This window comes from Oncorhynchus tshawytscha, linkage group LG11 (assembly GCF_018296145.1).
Source record: "Oncorhynchus tshawytscha isolate Ot180627B linkage group LG11, Otsh_v2.0, whole genome shotgun sequence".
Classification (NCBI taxonomy): Eukaryota; Metazoa; Chordata; class Actinopteri; order Salmoniformes; family Salmonidae; genus Oncorhynchus; species Oncorhynchus tshawytscha.
The window spans coordinates 50,992,770-51,013,639 of NC_056439.1; the positions used below are offsets into that span (position 1 = coordinate 50,992,770).

Consider the following 20,870-nt stretch of genomic DNA (forward strand, 5'->3'; position numbering starts at 1 on the left):
ACATTGTAGAATAATAGTGAAGACATCAAAACTATGAAATAACACATATGGAATCATGTAGTAACCAGAAAAGTGTTAAACAAATCAAAATATATTTTATGTTTGAGATTATTCAAAGTAGCCACCCTTTGCCTTGATGACAGCTTTGCACACTCTTGGCATTATCTATGCCTATGACCTCAAGAGAAGAACACACGACAAGAGAAGAACACACGACAGGAGAAGAACACAACAGGAGAAGAACACACGACAGGAGAAGAACACACAACAGGAGAAGAACACGACAGGAGAAGAACACACGACAGGAGAAGAACACACGACAGGAGAAGAACACGACAGGAGAAGAACACACGACAGGAGAAGAACACACGACAGGAGAAGAACACACGACAGGAGAAGAACACACAACAGGAGAAGAACACGACAGGAGAAGAACACACGACAGGAGAAGAACACACGACAGGAGAAGAACACACGACAGGAGAAGAACACACAACAGGAAGAAGAACAGGAGAAGAACACACGACAGGAGAAGAACACACAACAGGAGAAGAACACGACAGGAGAAGAACACGACAGGAGAAGAACACACGACAGGAGAAGAACACACGACAGGAGAAGAACACACGACAGGAGAAGAACACACGACAGGAGAAGAACACACGACAGGAGAAGAACACACGACAGGAGAAGAACACACGACAGGAGAAGAACACACGACAGGAGAAGAACACACAGGAGAAGACAGGAGAAGAACACACGACAGGAGAAGAACACACAACAGGAGAAGAACACAACAGGAGAAGAACACACGACAGGAGAAGAACACACGACAGGAGAAGAACACACGACAGGAGAAGAACACACGACAGGAGAAGAACACGACAGGAGAAGAACACACGACAGGAGAAGAACACAACACAACAGGAGAAGAACACGACAGGAGAAGAACACACGACAGGAGAAGACACACGACAGGAGAAGAACACGACAGGAGAAGAACACAGGAGAAGAACACACGACAGGAGAAGAGAAGAACACACGACAGGAGAAGAACACACGACAGGAGAAGAACACAACAGGAGAAGAACACAACAGGAGAAGAACACACAACAGGAGAAGAACACAACAGGAGAAGAACACGACAGGAGAAGAACACGACAGGAGAAGAACACACGACAGGAGAAGAACACACGACAGGAGAAGAACACACGACAGGAGAAGAACACGACAGGAGAAGAACACACGACAGGAGAAGAACACACGACAGGAGAAGAACACACGACAGGAGAAGAACACGACAGGAGAAGAACACAACAGGAGAAGAACACACGACAGGAGAAGAACACACGACAGGAGAAGAACACACGACAGGAGAAGAACACACGACAGGAGAAGAACACACGACAGGAGAAGAACACACGACAGGAGAAGAACACAACAGGAGAAGAACACACGACAGGAGAAGAACACACAACAGGAGAAGAACACGACAGGAGAAGAAGAACACACGACAGGAGACAAGAACACACAACAGGAGAAGAACACACGACAGGAGAAGAACACACGACAGGAGAAGAACACACGACAGGAGAAGAACACACGACAGGAGAAGAACACGACAGGAGAAGAACACGACAGGAGAAGAACACACGACAGGAGAAGAACACACAACAGGAGAAGAACACACAACAGGAGAAGAACACACAACAGGAGAAGAACACACGACAGGAGAAGAACACACAACAGGAGTGAACACACAAAACAGTGGAGACCCACAACATACCGAGTCCTCATTGTTTTAGAAAACCTATTTTGGCTTCCATTGTGCGCCGTCCTATGGGACTTCCTGCCAAGGCCGGTTGTGGCACAGCCCGGGAATTAATCCGGGTCTGTAGTAATGTCTTGATTTGCTCCTAGACTAGAGGATTGTGTTCTGACTGGTCGAAGCAGAGTTACCCTCTCTATTCCACATCAGTCCTCCTGAAAGATAACACGTCTCCACTTGGCTGATCTCCAGTCAGTTCACTCAACCGCAAAACTTTCCCAGGGTTGGTGTTAGGTGTGTGTGTGTGTGTGTGTGTGTGTGTGTGTGTGTGTACAGGCTGCTACCCCTCACTCCATAAACCCCTCTGTTCACACAGCTCCAATTTTATGGACTCGACCCCCACCATCCCCCTACCCCGACCCCCGTTATCCAAACAAGGAGGTCTGTGTGTCAGCTAAAGCAGAGGCATTTCCTGTTATGTCAGGATATGGAACACATCAGAAAGAGTGTAGAGGGCACCAAGCTCAGCCCTCTCTGTCCCCAGGGTGGTAAAGAGACAGAAACAACAATCATTCAACTCCTCCTCTGTCGAGGGTCGACACAGACTCCATGTGACTAATCTCAATGATGTTCTCAATGATGTTTTGATTGACAGATAGACAGATAGATAGACAGATAGATAGATAGATAGATAGATAGATAGATAGATAGATAGATAGATAGATAGATAGATAGATAGATAGATAGATAGATAGATAGATAGATAGATAGATAGATAGATAGATAGATAGATAGATAGATAGATAGATAGGATAGATAGATAGGATAGGTATATAGATAGATAGATAGATAGATAGGTATATAGATAGATAGATAGATAGATAGATAGATAGATAGATAGATAGATAGATAGATAGATAGATAGATAGATAGATAGATAGATAGATAGATAGATAGATAGATAGATAGATAGATAGATAGATAGATAGATAGATAGATAGATAGATAGATAGATAGATAGATAGATAGATAGATAGATAGATAGATAGATAGATAGATATATAGATATATAGATAGATAGATATACCCGCTAAATTATCAAATCCAGAAAACAAACATCTAAAAGGGAGTGATTCCCAAATCTTCCATAACAAAGCCATCACCTACAGAGAAGAAATTGGGGAAGAGCAAGCTGGTCCTGGGGCTTAATTCACAAACACAAACAGACCCCACAGAGACCCAGGACAGCAACACAATTACACCCAACCAATTCATGAGAAAACAAAAAGATAATTACTTGACACATTGGAAAGAATTAACAAAAAAACTGAGCAAACCAGAATGCTATTTGTCTCTAAGTAGAGAGTACACAGTGGCAGAATACCTGACCACTGTGACTGACCCAAACTTAAGGAAAGCTTTGACTATGTACAGACTCAGTGAGCATAGCCTTGCTATTGAGAAAGGCCACCGAAGGCAGACATGGCTCTCAAGAGAAGACAGGCTATGTGCACACTGCCCACAAAAGGAGGTGGAAACTGAGCTGCACTTCCTAACCTCCTGCCAAACGTATGACCACATTAGAGACACATATTTCCCTCAGATTACACAGATCCACAAAGAATTCAAAAACAAACCCAATTTTGATAAACTCCCATATCTATTGGGTGAAATACCACAGTTTGCCATCAAAGCAGCAATATCTTTGGACCTGTTGACACGAGAAAACTGCAACCATTGACGAAAAAATATTTATGCTTATTCATTTTCCCTTTAGTACTTTAACTATTTGCACATAATATGACATTAGAAATGTCTTTTATTCTTTTGAAACTTTTGTGAGTGTAATGTTTACTGTTAATAAAATATATATATATTTCACTTTTGTTTATAATCTATTTACAGTTTTTCTCAATTGCTAAAACACTAAAACTCATTGGCTGAACAAAGTCCTCAGTTGCTAAAACACTAAAACCCATTGGCTGAACAAAGTCCTCAGTTACTAAAACCCATTGGCTGAACAAAGTCCTCAGTTGCTAAAACACTAAAACCCATTGGCTGAACAAAGTCCTCAGTTGCTAAAACACTAAAACCCATTGGCTGAACAAAGTCCTCAGTTGCTAAAACACTAAAACCCATTGGCTGAACAAAGTCCTCAGTTGCTAAAACACTAAAACCCATTGGCTGAACAAAGTCCTCAGTTGCTAAAACACTAAAACCCATTGGCTGAACAAAGTCCTCAGTTGCTAAAACACTAAAACCCATTGGCTGAACAAAGTCCTCAGTTGCTAAAACACTAAAACCCATTGGCTGAACAAAGTCCTCAGTTGCCTGGACTCATTTAGCTAATTATACAGTCTGTTGTCGATACCTTAAACCATTTCACATGGTAAAACACAGTTTGCAGGTCTCACTTAGACTTTTCAGCAAAACTCTAAACTCATTCTGCACTCTAATGCACATGTCATCCATACTGGTAAACACAAGTGGCAACAATCAAATACAAATAGAGAACATATGTCATTGATTGAACACAACCACTCAAAATGGATTTAACCTGTTTCAAATGCTGCGACACAACCAATATAAGCCAGTTCAGAGAGCAAACAGGTTGTTGAAGGTGGGAAGGAGAAAGTCTGAGAATGGATACTGTAGTACAGTGCATTGTAGGCTGTATACTGTACAATGGATGAATTGTATGGCCCTGAACATTGTGCTTTCCATTTATTAACAGTACTGACTGCTCAATAGATTTTGACTGGTTGCAGGTTCATATCAACAAAGAACAAGGATTACAGTATCACAGAGACAAAGGACAGGTTTGTGAGATGCAGGGTCCAGTACTGTAAAAATAGGGGTACAAGGAGGAGGAAGAACAAAAATCAAAAATGCAAAGAGCGAAGCAGAGTAGTAATTTCTGATCCATTTTGAGCTACTATGATAGAACATGTTTTCGTTGACACAGACGATTTAAGGTAGCTCCCCCCCGCACCTCTCTGATTCAGAGGGGTTGGGTTAAATGCGAAAGGCACATTTCAGTTGAATACATTCAGTTGTACAACTGACTAGGTATCCCCCTTTCCTAAAGAAAATACTGTACTTTTTACTACGTACATTTTCCCTGACACCTAAAAGTACTCGTTACATTATGGAATGCTTATCAGGACAGGAAAATGGTCCAATTCACACACTTATCAAGAGAACATCCCTGGTCATCATCCCTACTGCCTCTGATCTGGAGGACTCACTAAACAGAGAACATCCCTGGTCATCCCGACTGCCTCTGATCTGGAGGACTCACTAAACAGAGAACATCCCTGGTCATCATCCCTACGGCCTCTGATCTGGAGGACTCACTAAACAGAGAACATCCCTGGTCATCATCCCTACGGCCTCTGATCTGGAGGACTCACTAAACAGAGAACAACCCTGGTCATCTACTGCCTCTGATCTGGAGGACTCACTAAACAGAGAACAACCCTGGTCATCTACTGCCTCTGATCTGGTGGACTCACTAAACAGAGAACATCCCTGGTCATCTACTGCCTCTGATCTGGTGGACTCACTAAACAGAGAACATCCCTGGTCATCTACTGCCTCTGATCTGGTGGACTCACTAAACAGAGAACATCCCTGGTCATCTACTGCCTCTGATCTGGTGGACTCACTAAACAGAGAACATCCCTGGTCATCTACTGCCTCTGATCTGGTGGACTCACTAAACAGAGAACATCCCTGGTCATCTACTGCCTCTGATCTGGAGGACTCACTAAACAGAGAACAACCCTGGTCATCTACTGCCTCTGATCTGGAGGACTCACTAAACAGAGAACAACCCTGGTCATCTACTGCCTCTGATCTGGAGGACTCACTAAACAGAGAACAACCCTGGTCATCTACTGCCTCTGATCTGGAGGACTCACTAAACAGAGAACAACCCTGGTCATCTACTGCCTCTGATCTGGAGGACTCACTAAACACACATGCTTCATTTGTACATGATGTCTGAGTGTTGGAATGTTGCCCCTGGCTATCCGTCTCCGTAAAGAAAAAAGAAAAAGAAAATTGCACCGTCTGATTTTCTTAATATAAGGAATTTTCAATTATTCATACATTTACTTTTGATACTTAAGTATCTTTAAAAACCAAATACTTTTAGACTTTTTCTCAAGTAGTATTTGAGTATGAGTCATTTTCTATAAAAGTGATCTTTACTTTTCCTCAAGTATGATAATGGCTACTTTTTCTACCAGTGGATATGTATGTGGATGTGTCCAATACTGACCATGTTTTTCTCTCTGTCCTCTGGCCATGTTTTTCTCTGTCGTCTGGCCATGTTTTCTCTCTGTCGTCTGGCCATGTTTTTCTCTCTGTCCTCTGGCCATGTTTTTCTCTCTGTCCTCTGGCCATGTTTTTCTCTCTGTCCTCTGATCATGTTTTTCTCTCCGTCCTCTGATCATGTTTTTCTCTCTGTCCTCTGATCATGTTTTTCTCTCTGTCCTCTGACCATGTTTTTCTCTCTGTCCTCTGATCATGTTTTTCTCTCTGTCCTCTGATCATGTTTTTCTCTCTGTCCTCTGACCATGTTTTTCTCTCTGTCCTCTGATCATGTTTTTCTCTCTGTCCTCTGACCATGTTTTTCTCTCTGTCCTCTGATCATGTTTTTCTCTCTGTCCTCTGGCCATGTTTTTCTCTCTGTCCTCTGATCATGTTTTTCTCTCTGTCCTCTCCTCCTCAGGGCCAGCTGTCCCAGGCCCTCAACATCCTGTCGGACCGAGCTACAGAAGCCAAAGAGTTCCTGGTTCAGCTGAGGAACATGGTACAGCACATCCAGGTACACACTGTACTGCCTACACTGTCATAGTGTACATCACAAATGGCACCCTATTCCCTATAAAGTGCACTACTTTCATCAGGGCCTGTCAGTCTGTCCAAAAGTAGTGCCCTATATAGGGAATAGGGTGCCATTTGGGACGCAGGACCAGTTCCTCCTCTCGCCGTTACAAGCATCTCCCCCCTACTCCCATAGCCACTCATAGCCCCTCCCACATGCCGTCCTAAACCCCTCCTACACGTTCACCCAGCCATAGCTCCTCCCCTCATGTCATCTTTTAGGAACTGTAGCTTACTGACACGTACAGAACCTGTGAACTTTGCCTCAAGAGTCACCCGGCAACAACAGATAGATATAGTATAGTGATACTCTGATACAGATAGATATAGTATGGTGATACTGATACAGATAGATATAGTATAGTGATACTCTGATACAGATAGATATAGTATGGTGATACTGATACAGATAGATATAGTATGGTAATACTCTGATACAGATAGATATAGTATGGTGATACTGATACAGATAGATATAGTATGGTGACACTCTGATACAGATAGATATAGTATGGTGATACTCTGATACAGATAGATATAGTATGGTGACACTCTGATACAGATAGATATAGTATGGTGACACTCTGATACAGATTGATATAGTATAGTGATACTCTGATACAGATAGATATAGTATAGTGATACTCTGATACAGATTGATATAGTATGGTGATACACTGATACAGATTGAGTTAAGCTGCTGGCCAGACAACAGGGTGGGAAGAGATTATAGAAATAGAATGAGTAGAACGAGGGTCCTCGTTCAGGTCAATGATGTCATAACTGGTGGACCTTCTGGTGGACATTTTGACTGTCCTCCTAGGAGTAAAGCATTATATTTCTATCAGTTAGATCAGATGTCCACGCTGATTGCTTTTCTTGTCACACAGCCCACTGATGGTCCAGGGAGACCCTTACTCGTGACATCAGGGTGGGGAACGCTGAAGGTGAGGAGGAGGAGGAGGAGGAGGAGGAGGAGAGGAGGGGTGGAATTGGGTTTGGTGGCCATAATTGAGGTTAATACTAGATAATAATACACACCGTAGAACACTGTAGAACACCGTAGAACACTGAGGAACACTGTAGAACACTGAGGAACACCGTAGAACACTGAGGAACACTGTAGAACACTGTAGAACACTGAGGAACACTGTAGAACACTGTAGAACACTGTAGAACACAGAGGAACACTGTAGAACACTGAGGAACACTGAGGAACACTGTAGAACACTGTAGAACACCGTAGAACACTGTAGAACACAGTAAAACACTGAGGAACACTGTAGAACACCGTAGAACACAGTAAAACACTGAGGAACACTGTAGAACACCGTAGAACACGTATTCAACTGGTGGTGGTACCTCACCATGATGGAACCAGTAGATCTCAATGACGTCTCAAAACGTGTTTCACTCGTTTCTTCCTTTTTTTCAACAGAACTTCTGGTTAACATGAGGTGTCATTACAAACAGTCTTCAGATAGTCTCTAAAAACTACAAACAGTCTTCAGATAGTCTCTAAAAACTACAAACAGTCTTCAGATAGTCTCTAAAAACTACAAACAGTCTTCAGATAGTCTCTAAAAACTACAAACAGTCTTCAGATAGTCTCTAAAAACTACAAACAGTCTTCAGATAGTCTCTAAAAAACTACAAACAGTCTTCAGATAGTCTCTAAAAAACTACAAACAGTCTTCAGATAGTCTCTAAAAAACGACAAACAGTCTTCAGATAGTCTCTAAAAAACGACAAACAGTCTTCAGATAGTCTCTAAAAAACTACAAACAGTCTTCAGATAGTCTCTAAAAAACTACAATCAGTCTTCAGATAGTCTCTAAAAAACTACAAACAGTCTTCAGATAGTCTCTAAAAACTACAAACAGTCTTCAGATAGTCTCTAAAAACTACAAACAGTCTTCAGATAGTCTCTAAAAAACTACAAACAGTCTTCAGATAGTCTCTAAAAAACTACAAACAGTCTTCAGATAGTCTCTAAAAAACTACAAACAGTCTTCAGATAGTCTCTAAAAACTACAAACAGTCTTCAGATAGTCTCTAAAAAACTACAAACAGTCTTCAGATAGTCTCTAAAAACTACAAACAGTCTTCAGATAGTCTCTAAAAACTACAAACAGTCTTCAGATAGTCTCTAAAAAACTACAAACAGTCTTCAGATAGTTTCTAAAAACTACAAATAGTCTTCAGATAGTCTCTAAAAACTACAAACAGTCTTCATATAGTCTCTAAAAAACTACAAACAGTCTTCATATAGTTTTTCATATAGTCTCTAAAAACCTACAAATAGTCTTCAGATAGTCTCTAAAAACTACAAACAGTCTTCAGATAGTTTCTAAAAACTACAAATAGTCTTCAGATAGTCTCTAAAAACTACAAACAGTCTTCATATAGTCTCTAAAAAACTACAAACAGTCTTCATATAGTTTTTCATATAGTCTCTAAAGACTACAAATAGTCTTCAGATAATCTCTAAAAACTACAAACAGTCTTCAGATAGTCTCTAAAAACCTACAAACAGTCTTCAGATAATCTCTAAAAACTACAAACAGTCTTCGGATAGTCTCTAAAAAACTACAAACAGTCTTCATATAGTTTTTCATATAGTCTCTAAAAACTACAAATAGTCTTCAGATAATCTCTAAAAACCTACAAACAGTCTTCAGATAATCTCTAAAAACTACAAACAGTCTTCAGATAGTCTCTAAAAACTACAAACAGTCTTCAGATAGTCTCTAAAAAACTACAAATAGTTTTTGATATAGTCTCTAAAAACTACAAATAGTTTTTCATGTAGTCTCTAAAAACTACAAATAGTCTTCATATAGTCTCTAAAAACTACAAATAGTCTTCATATAGACTCTAAAAACTACAAATAGTCTTCAGGTGGTCTCTAAAAACTACAAAGTCTTCAGATAGTCCAAAAAACTACAAATAGTCTTCGGATAGTCCAAAAAACTACAAATGGTCTTCGGATAGTCTCTAAAAACTACAAAGTCTTTCATATAGTCTCTAAAAACTACAAATAGTCTTCAGATAATCACTAAAAACTACAAATAGTTTTTCATATAGTCTCTAAAAACTACAAAGAGTCTTCAGATAGTCCAAAAAACTACAAATAGTCTTCGGATAGTCTCTAAAAACTACAAAGTCTTTCATATAGTCTCTAAAAACTACAAATAGTCTTCAGATAGTCTCTAAAAACTACAAACAGTCTTCAGATAGTCTCTAAAAAACTACAAACAGTCTTCAGATAGTCTCTAAAAAACTACAAACAGTCTTCAGATAGTCTCTAAAAAACGACAAACAGTCTTCAGATAGTCTCTAAAAAACGACAAACAGTCTTCAGATAGTCTCTAAAAAACTACAAACAGTCTTCAGATAGTCTCTAAAAACTACAAACAGTCTTCAGATAGTCTCTAAAAAACTACAAACAGTCTTCAGATAGTCTCTAAAAACTACAAACAGTCTTCAGATAGTCTCTAAAAACTACAAACAGTCTTCAGATAGTCTCTAAAAAACTACAAACAGTCTTCAGATAGTCTCTAAAAATTACAAACAGTCTTCAGATAGTCTCTAAAAAACTACAAACAGTCTTCAGATAGTCTCTTAAAACTACAAACAGTCTTCAGATAGTCTAAAAAACTACAAACAGTCTTCAGATAGTCTCTAAAAAACTACAAACAGTCTTCAGATAGTTTCTAAAAACTACAAATAGTCTTCAGATAGTCTCTAAAAACTACAAACAGTCTTCATATAGTCTCTAAAAAACTACAAACAGTCTTCATATAGTTTTTCATATAGTCTCTAAAAACCTACAAATAGTCTTCAGATAGTCTCTAAAAACTACAAACAGTCTTCAGATAGTTTCTAAAAACTACAAATAGTCTTCAGATAGTCTCTAAAAACTACAAACAGTCTTCATATAGTCTCTAAAAACTACAAACAGTCTTCATATAGTTTTTCATATAGTCTCTAAAGACTACAAATAGTCTTCAGATAATCTCTAAAAACCTACAAAGTCTTCAGATAATCTCTAAAAACTACAAACAGTCTTCATATAGTCTCTAAAAAACTACAAACAGTCTTCATATAGTTTTTCATATAGTCTCTAAAAACTACAAATAGTTTTTGATATAGTCTCTAAAAACTACAAATAGTTTTTCATGTAGTCTCTAAAAACTACAAATAGTCTTCATATAGTCTCTAAAAACTACAAATAGTCTTCATATAGACTCTAAAAACTACAAATAGTCTTCAGGTGGTCTCTAAAAACTACAAAGTCTTCAGATAGTCCAAAAAACTACAAATAGTCTTCAGATAGTCTCTAAAAACTACAAAGTCTTCAGATAGTCCAAAAAACTACAAATGGTCTTCGGATAGTCTCTAAAAACTACAAAGTCTTTCATATAGTCTCTAAAAACTACAAATAGTCTTCAGATAATCACTAAAAACTACAAATAGTTTTTCATATAGTCTCTAAAAACTACAAAGAGTCTTCAGATAGTCCAAAAAACTACAAATAGTCTTCGGATAGTCTCTAAAAACTACAAAGTCTTTCATATAGTCTCTAAAAACTACAAATAGTCTTCAGATAGTCTCTAAAAACTACAAATAGTCTTCAGATAGTCTCTAAAAAACTACAAATAGTTTTTTCATATAGTCTCTAAAAACTACAGAGTCTTCGGATAGTCTCTAAAAAACTACAAATAGTTTTTCATATAGTCTCTAAAAACTACAAATAGTCTTCATATAGTCTCTAAAAACTACAAATAGTCTTCATATAGTCGCTAAAAACTACAAACAGTCTTCAGATAGACTCTAAAAACTACAAATAGTCTTCAAATAGTCTCCAAAAACTACAAATTGTCTTCAAATAGTTTACAAAGACTACCAATAGTCTCCCCATGACTGTTCCTTTCCCAGTAGTCTGCCCTCGTTCCCCCACTCCTATTTAAATGTCGTCAGCATGGCAGTCTGCCTCTGGTCTGGCATCACAGTGTACCTTGATCTCCACCATGTTGTCAGTGCTTCCTTTTCTATTGGTGTTTTTTCAGTGATCAGTCACCGTATGTATCAAGCTGCTCTAGGATCAGCTGCCCTCTTGTCCATGTAATCTTATCTTACTGTGACTAAAAAGGTAGAACTGATCCTAAATCAGCACTCTTACTAGGAAACGCTTGATTACATACCTCCTCACATTTTCTGTCCGTCTGGTGAGTTTGCCTGTTTTCTAAACATAGGAATGATGCATATTATTTCTAATGCCTGTTTTGATGCTTTCATCAAGGTCTATCCACACTGCCTTGTGTCCCAGCTGTCTGTCTGTCTGTCTGTCTGTCTGTCTGTCTGTCTGTCTGTCTGTCTGTCTGTCTGTCTTTATATCTGTCTGTCTAACTGTCTGTCTGTCCTGCAGGAGAACGGCGTGGAGTTCGAAGCCTGTCTGGTGGCGCAGTGTGACGCCCTCATCGACGCCCTGAACCGACGCAAGGCCCAGCTGCTGACCCGCGTCAACAACGAACATGAGCACAAGCTGAAGGTGAGACGCCATTTTGGATCAAGCCCAGGGGACTTCCTGCCTGCGGGGTAGCAATTATAAATGAATGAATGAATGAATACTAAATAGGCAGAGTTATGCATAAGATGAAGGTGATCTTGGCTGAGTCCCAATCCAATTCTCCACACTTTTTTTCTAAAAGTGTGCCCTTGTACACTCCACGGCATAAGATTTAAAAGTATATGATTGTTGTAAGCATTGGCTCCGTGCAAGAACGTGTGCAAGTGTGTGGAGACTCCGGCTGCAGCCCTGAGCTGCTATGCAGGACCATCTTGGCTCACTTGACGTATTCACCATTGCTCCTTGGGAAGGTCATAGGTTACCCACAAACTTCGTCCAGCGTTGTGTGATTTTCCTTCTTCTTTCAGGACTCAGGGCTCTGCAAACCTATCAGAAAGTTCCGTTGTGAATATCAAACAGACAGAATTCTCTCTCTCAATTCAATTCAAGGGGATTTATTGGCATGGGAAACATTACACTCACAGAAGTTCCTAAAGAATAAAGACATTTCAAATATATGTCTCTCTTTTTCTCTCTCTGTCTCTCTCTCTCTCTCTCTCTCTCTCTCTCTCTCTCACCAAGCCTGTTCCTCTCCTCTAGTCCTTGAGACAGTATCGTTCGGTGACACCAGAGGCAACCATCTCCATGACAACCAGGACATAGCGACGTGCAGAGCTTGTTATTTTTTTAAGCAGTGTGTGAAGGCGTGAAGCCCTCAATAACATAATGGCTACTTCTCAAATGACAGTCAAAAGACTGTCATTAAAGCTGGAGACAGGCAGAGAGAGAATAGGCTGTTTTTACTGGCACCAGGGGTCCCCCCTCCTTCTCCTCACCTCTCCTCTCCTCCCTCCTCCTCTACTCCTCACCTCTCCTCCATTCTTCTCCTCTCCTCCCTCCTCTTACTCCCTCCTCCTCCACTCCTCACCTCTCCTCCCCTCTTCTCATCTCCTCTCCTCCCGTCCTCCTCTTCTCCTCTTTTCTCACCCCTCCTCTACTCCTTCTCCTCCTCCCCTGTGGCCATCAACACTAGGCTACTAGCCGTTCCCTCTCTCCTCTCACCCAGTGTTACAGAGGGAATGGGCTCAATGTCCTTTCATTGGTCCTTCCAGCCGGATGTCTGATGGATAGAAATTATCATAGTCATCTGGGAAAGACTGAGTCACAAATGACACCCTATTCCCTCGTGTAGTGACCTATATAGTGTAGTGTAGTGCCCTATATAAGGAATAGGGTGCAATTTGGGACGTAACGATAGAGTAGCTGGATGGTGGGACGTAGCTGGATGGTGGGACGCAGCCAGAGAGTAGCTGGACGGTGGGGCGCAGTCAGAGAGTAGCTGGACGGTGGGACGCAGTCAGAGAGTAGCTGGACGGTGGGACGCAGTCAGGAGTAGCTGGACGGTGGGACGCAGCCAGAGAATAGCTGGACGGTGGGACGCAGTCAGAGAGTAGCTGGACGGTGGGACGCAGCCAGAGAATAGCTGGACGGTGGGACGCAGTCAGAGAGTAGCTGGATGGTGGGACGCAGCCAGAGAGTAGCTGGACGGTGGGACACATTCAGAGAGTAGCTGGACGGTGGGACGCAGTCAGGAGTAGCTGGATGGTGGGACGCAGCCAGAGAATAGCTGGACGGTGGGACGCAGTCAGAGAGTAGCTGGACGGTGGGACGCAGCCAGAGAATAGCTGGACGGTGGGACGCAGTCAGAGAGTAGCTGGATGGTGGGACGCAGCCAGAGAGTAGCTGGACGGTGGGACACATTGAGTAGCTGGATGGGGGGACGCAGTCAGAGAGTAGCTGGATGGTGGGACGCAGCCAGAGAGTAGCTGGACGGTGGGACGCAGCCAGAGAGTAGCTGGACGGTGGGACGCAGTCAGAGAGTAGCTGGACGGTGGGACGCAGTCAGAGAGTAGCTGGATGGTGGGGGTAGCTGGACGGTGGGAGCAGTCAGAGAGTAGCTGGACGGTGGGACGCAGCCAGAGAGTAGCTGGACGGTGGGATGCAGTCAGAGAGTAGCTGGACGGTGGGACGCAGTCAGAGAGTAGCTGGACGGTGGGACGCAGTCAGAGGGTAGCTGGACGGGATTACAGAAAACCCACAGAACTGGAAACGTTATACACCTTCTGAGTGTTTATCAATACGTCGAGAAGGAAAAGCAATGTCATGATGAGTAGACTATCTTTATTGGTAAACAGACTGCACTGCCCACTGGGTACTGCAGCAGTGACATAGCAATTACAACAGAGAGAGAGAGAGAGGGAAAACAGAAAGCTGTTCAGTAGGGGGTGGGGGGAGAGGAGAGCGAGGGGTGAGTAGTGGGGTGGGGTGAAGAGGGAGGGCTGAGTAGTGGGGTGGAAGAGGGAGGGGTGAGTAGTGGGGTGGGGGAAGAGGGATGGGTGAGTAGGGGTGGGGGAAGAGGGAGGGGTGAGTAGTGGGGTGGGGGAAGAGGGAGGGGTGGGGGAAGAGGGAGGGGTGAATAGTGGGGTGGGGGAAGAGGGAGGGGTGAGTAGTGGGGTGGGGGAAGATGGAGGGGTGAGAAGTGGGGTGAGGGGAAGACGGAGGGTGAGTAGTGGGGTGGGGGGAAGAGGGAGGGGTGAGAAGTGGGGTGAGGGGAAGAGGGATGGGTGAGTAGGGGGTGAGGGAGAAGACGGAGGGGTGAGTAGTGGGGTGGGGGAAGACGGAGGGGTGAGTAGTGGGGTGAGGGGAAGACGGAGAAGTGGGGTGAGGGGAAGACGGAGGGGTGAGTAGTGGGGTGAGGGGAAGAGGGAGGGGTGAGTAGTGGGGTGAGGGGAAGAGGGAGGGGTGAGTAGTGGGGTGAGTAGTGGGGTGAGGGGAAGAGGGAGGGGTGAGTAGTGGGGTGGGGGAAGACGGAGGGGGGAAGTGGGGTGAGGGGAAGACGGAGGGGTGAGTAGTGGGGTGAGGGGAAGAGGGAGGGGTGAGTAGTGGGGTGAGGGGAAGAGGGAGGGGTGAGTAGTGGGGTGGGGGAAGACGGAGGAGTGAGTAGTGGGGTGAGGGGAAGAGGGAGGGGTGAGTAGTGGGGTGGGGGAAGACGGAGGGGTGAGTAGTGGGGTGGGGTGGGGGAAGACGGAGGGGTGAGAAGTGGGATGGGGGAAGACGGAGGAGTGAGTAGTGGGGTGAGGGGAAAGGGAGGGGTGAGAGTGGGGTGGGGGAAGACGGAGGGGTGAGAAGTGGGGTGAGGGGAAGAGGGAGGGGTGAGTAGTGGGGTGAGGGGAAGAGGGAGGGGTGAGTAGTGGGGTGGGGGAAGACGGAGGAGTGAGTAGTGGGGTGGGGGAAGACGGAGGAGTGAGTAGTGGGGTGAGGGGAAGAGGGAGGGTTGAGTAGTGGGGTGAGGGGAAGAGGGAGGGGTGAGTAGTGGGGTGAGGGGAAGACGGAGGGGTGAGAAGTGGGGTGGGGGGGGAAGAGAGATGATTAAAGTTTGTCTGTTAAACAGAGAGCCGATTGTCAACAGTGAGAAGAGAAGCACCTCTTGGAGTAGTGCCAGTCCTCTGCAGGGGAGTGGATGGATCCAGACTCTGACACCACACACACAGTGCGTTTGGGTGTTCGTGTGCATGCCTGTGGTGATTACATAGCAGTATACCCATAGAGATCCTATTCAATTATTATGTCATAATCCCTCAAAATTCCAGAACGGGGTGAAAATGGCAGCCATCTTGGTCAGGGAGAAATCCAAACCAGTCTAATTGGAATGAATGGCAGTAGAGGGATAATCCTGATTTTACTTAAACTGGAGAACAGTAAGGAATGTGATATATCAGAAATTGAGTAACACAATTATTGTCAACCTAAAATAGTGTCATATAATTATAAATACAGTTTAGGATAATACAGGTTTAAGACCAATTTTCTGTATAAATAGCCTCTAAAATATATGTTCTACAGTATGTAGCAACATTTGAAATGTATATTTTTTTTAAACAAAATTAGAGACTCAGAGCTACAACATATATCATACACTGCAGTTGAGGAACAATGAGAATGTAATTCTGCTTAGAAAGATGAATGTGAGTGTTTTGGTAGACCTACCAGAGAGCTCTTCTTTGTCCACACCCATTCAGCAGAATCGTTCACACCCTCTTAAGCTTTAGCCCCACCCATTCAGCAGAATCGTTCACACCCTCTTAAGCTTTAGCCCCACCCATTCAGCAGAATCGTTCACACCCTCTTAAGCTTTAGCCCCACCCATTCAGCAGAATCGTTCACACCCTCTTACAGCTTTAGCCCCACCCATTCAGCAGAATCGTTCACACCCTCTTAAGCTTTAGCCCCACCCATTCAGAATTCACACCCTCTTAAGCTTTAGCCCCACCCATTCAGCAGAATCGTTCACACCCTCTTAAGCTTTAGCCCCACCCATTCCAGAATCTTCACACCCTCTTAAGCTTTAGCCCCACCCATTCAGCAGAATCGTTCACACCCTCTTAAGCTTTAGCCCCACCCATTCAGCAGAATCGTTCACACCCTCTTAAGCTTTAGCCCCACCCATTCAGCAGAATCGTTCACACCCTCTTAAGCTTTAGCCCCACCCATTCAGCAGAATCGTTCACACCCTCTTAAGCTTTAGCCCCACCCATTCAGCAGAATCGTTCACACCCTCTTAAGCTTTAGCCCCACCCATTCAGCAGAATCGTTCACACCCTCTTAAGCTTTAGCCCCACCTCTTAAGCTTTAGCCCCACCCATTCAGCAGAATCGTTCACACCCTCTTAAGCTTTAGCCCCACCCATTCAGCAGAATCGTTCACACCCTCTTAAGCTTTAGCCCCACCCATTCAGCAGAATGTTCACACCCTCTTAAGCTTTAGCCCCACCCATTCAGCAGAATCGTTCACACCCTCTTAAGCTTTAGCCCCACCCATTCAGCAGAATCGTTCACACCCTCTTAAGCTTTAGCCCCACCCATCTCTTTAAGGATTCACTGTGTATTAAACAACCAAAGCTTTCGAGACTAAAAGGGATGAAAGTAGTGGCAAAAAGTAGTAGTAAAAAAATGAACTTTATCGAGTCCTTGGCCTACATCCTAATCTGACTTTGGTGCAGGTCATGTTGTTCTTCACATTACTGTCTCTGGTAAACATACTATATCAAATACAATCTAAGTTTGTTTGTCACATGCACAGGACACAGAAGGTGTAAACAGTACAGTGAAATGGTTACTGGCATAGTGGAGTCTTTTGTTTTCGACATGTAGCTAGCTAGCTAGCTAAACAATGAACCATTATCCCAACTCTAATCCCGCGTTCAAATCAGCTAGGATCTCAAACTGGGAAAAATCCATTTCAACGGTCATCCAACTCAGAATTCCAACTCGGGCCCCTTTCTAGAGCTCCTACACAGATCATACGCGTAACGTTAGCTAGCGAGCCAGCCAGCTAACGTTAGCTATACACAGATCAGACATGTAATCTTAGATAGCGAGCCAGCCAGCTAACGTTAGCTATACACAGATCAGACATGTAATGTTAGATAGCGAGCCAGCCAGCTAACGTTAGCTATACACAGATCAGACATGTAATCTTAGATAGCGAGCCAGCCAGCTAACGTTAGCTATACACAGATCAGACATGTAACGTTAGATAGCGAGCCAACCAGTTAACATTAACTATACACAGATCATACATGTAACGTTAGCTAGCGAGCCAACCAGTTAACATTAGCTATACACAGATCAGACATGTAACGTTAGATAGCGAGCCAACCAGTTAACATTAACTATACACAGATCAGACATGTAACGTTAGATAGCGAGCCAACCAGTTAACATTAACTATACACAGATCAGACATGTAACGTTAGATAGCGAGCCAACCAGTTAACATTAGCTAGCTAGTTAACAGTACAGCTTTAACTTGCAATGAAAACGACTTTCTGACAAAATGTGTGTTTTATACAACAGCCTTCTTTTTGTGTTCTCTTTTCGGACTCTTTCTGCATTTGGCAACCATCTCTCTGCTTCCACTGGGCATTCCACGGATAGCAAAACTCAGTCAACCTCTTCTGTGACAAAGACACCGTTTCTCCCCCACCATTGTCATCAGAAGACACAACGATGTCTGGTTCGAAGAAAATGTTTTTACGTAAATCAGGGATTTTCACATTGTCTGATTCCTTTTCAGAGTCCGAGAGAGTAAGCACGGCACAGTCATTCTCCAGTGTCACGCCCTGACCTGCTGAGTATGGTTCCCAATCAGAGGCAGCTGTCTATCGTTGTCTCTGATCGGGGATCATATATAAGTGGTCATTTTCCTTTGGGGTTTTGTGGGATCTTGTTTTCTGTATAGTTTGTTTTGCCTTACAGAACTGTGTGCTTTCGTTTTTTTGTCGTTGTTATTTTGCTTGTTTTTCAACTCCTCAATTGTCCAGTGTTGGTGATCGTGTGCCCACTGGAGCCTCTTCTTCTTGGTTTTAGCTGATAGGAACCCGCTGTGGTCGTCTGCTGCAAAAGGCCATCCGTGACCAAGAACCGACGAGTTGTCCACTCAGAGATGTCGTTCTGCACACCACTGTTGTACTGCGCTGTTATTTGTCTGTTTGTGGCCTGATTCTTGCCATTCTCCTTCGACCTCTCAACCTCTCGACCTCTCTCATCAACAAGCTGTTTTCAGCCACAGAACTGCCACTGACTGGATGACTCTGTCGTGCGCGAAAAGCCCAGGAGGGAGGCCGTTTCTGAGATACTGGATTCGCCTGGCACGGACGATCATACCACGCTCAGTCTCTTAGGTTACTCGTTTTTCCCATTCTAACATTCAATCAAACAGTAACTGAATGCCTCGATGCCTGTCTGCCTTTTTCTTGTCTATATTGAAAACATAGTTGTAGGTTGGAAAAAGTATGTGAACCCCCTAGGCTAATGACTTCTCCAAAAGCTAATTGAAGTCAGGAGTCAGACTGCAAGAGCACAGAACAGAATGCTCAATGAGGTTAAGAAGAAACCTAGTGTTTCAGCTAAATTTATTATTATTTATTATTATTAATTACCTGGATTCCTGCATACATTGGTCATTTCTGCATACATTGGTCATAATATGTTATCTGGTCTTCATCTAGGTCACAACAACAGACAAACACAGTCTGCTTAAACTAATAACACACAAACAATTATATGTTTTCATGTCTTCATTGAACACACTGTGTAAACATTCACAGTGCAGGGTGGGGAAAGTATGTGAACCCTTGGATTTAATAACTGGTTGACCCTCTTTTGGCAGCAATAACCTCAACCAAATGTTTTCTGTAGTTGCAGATCAGACCTGTAACAACAGTCTGGAGGAAATTTGGACCGTTCCGTTTTACAAAACTGTTGCTTCCTAAGATGCTGGATTCTTTTACTGAAGACTCCAGAGCGTACTGATAATAAACAGAACAGATTTATTTCATGTTCTCCGTAACACATTACAGTCGACTTCTCTCTACAGTATCTTCAGCCCAACCCCCTCTACTCTCTACAGTGTCTTCAGCCCAACCCCCCCCTCTACTCTCTACAGTGTCTTCAGCCCAACCCCCTCTACTCTCTACAGTGTCTTCAGTGTCCCAACCCCTCTACTCTCTACAGTGTCTTCAGCCCAACCCCCCCAGTGTCTTCAGCCCAACTCTCTACAGTGTCTTCAGCCCAACTCTCCCCCTCTACTCTCTACAGTGTCTTCAGCCCAACCCCCTCTACTCTCTACAGTGTCTTCAGTCTTCTCTACAGCCCAACCCCTCTACTCTCTAGTGTCTTCAGGTGTCTTCAGCCCAACCCACTCTACTCTCTACAGTTTCTTCAGCCCAACTCAGCCCCCTCTACTCTCTACAGTGTCTTCAGCCCAAGCCCAACCCCTCTACTCTCTACAGTGTCTTCAGCCCAACCCCCTCTACTCTCTACAGTGTCTTCAGCCCAACCCCTCTACTCTCTACAGTGTCTTCAGCCCAACCCCCTCTACTCTCTACAGTATCTTCAGCCCAACCCCTCTACCCCTCTCAGCCCAACTCTCTACAGTGTCTTCAGCCCAACCCCAGTGTCTTCAGCCCAACCCCCTCTCTCTACAGTGTCTTCAGCCCAACCCCTCTCAGCCCAACCCCTCTCTCTACAGTGTCTTCAGCCCAACCCCTCCCCTCTCAGCCCAACTCTCTACAGTGTCTTCAGCCCAACCCCTCTACTCTCTACAGTGTCTTCAGCCCAACCCCTCTACTCTCTACAGTGTCTTCAGCCCAAGCCCAACCCCCCTCTCTACAGTGTCTTCAGCCCAAACTACTCTCTACAGTGTCTTCAGCCCAACCCCCTACTCTCTACAGTGTCTTCAGCCCAACCCCTCTACTCTCTACAGTGTCTTCAGCCCAACCCCCCTCTACAGTGTCTTCAGCCCAAGTATCTTACAGTGTCTTCAGCCCAACCCCCTCTACTCTCTCAGTACAGTGTCTTCAGCCCAACCCCCTCTACTCTCTACAGTGTCTTCAGCCCAACCCCCTCTACTCTCTACAGTGTCTTCAGCCCAACCCCCCCTCTCAGCCCAAACCTCTACAGTGTCTTCAGCCCAACCCCTCTACTCTCTACAGTGTCTTCAGCCCAAGCCCAACCCCCTCCTCTACAGTGTCTTCAGCCCAACCCCTCTACTCTCTACTCAGCCCAACCCCCTCTA

General features: G+C 43.7%; 1 protein-coding gene across 4 annotated transcripts in view; it reads left to right on the forward strand.

The window, feature by feature from the left end:
- The window catches only part of trim9 (tripartite motif containing 9), a 105,864-nt gene that overhangs the window by 45,731 nt on the left and 39,263 nt on the right, over positions 1 to 20,870 (forward strand). For 2 of the 4 annotated variants that reach the window (XM_042330275.1, XM_042330276.1), the window contains exons 2-4: positions 6,507 to 6,602; positions 7,552 to 7,608; positions 12,093 to 12,215. In XM_042330275.1, the coding sequence (XP_042186209.1) occupies positions 6,507 to 6,602; positions 7,552 to 7,608; positions 12,093 to 12,215 (276 nt within the window). The remainder of the gene's footprint in view (positions 1 to 6,506; positions 6,603 to 7,551; positions 7,609 to 12,092; positions 12,216 to 20,870) is intronic. The other 2 variants (XM_042330277.1, XM_042330278.1) reach the window with 1 other exon arrangement.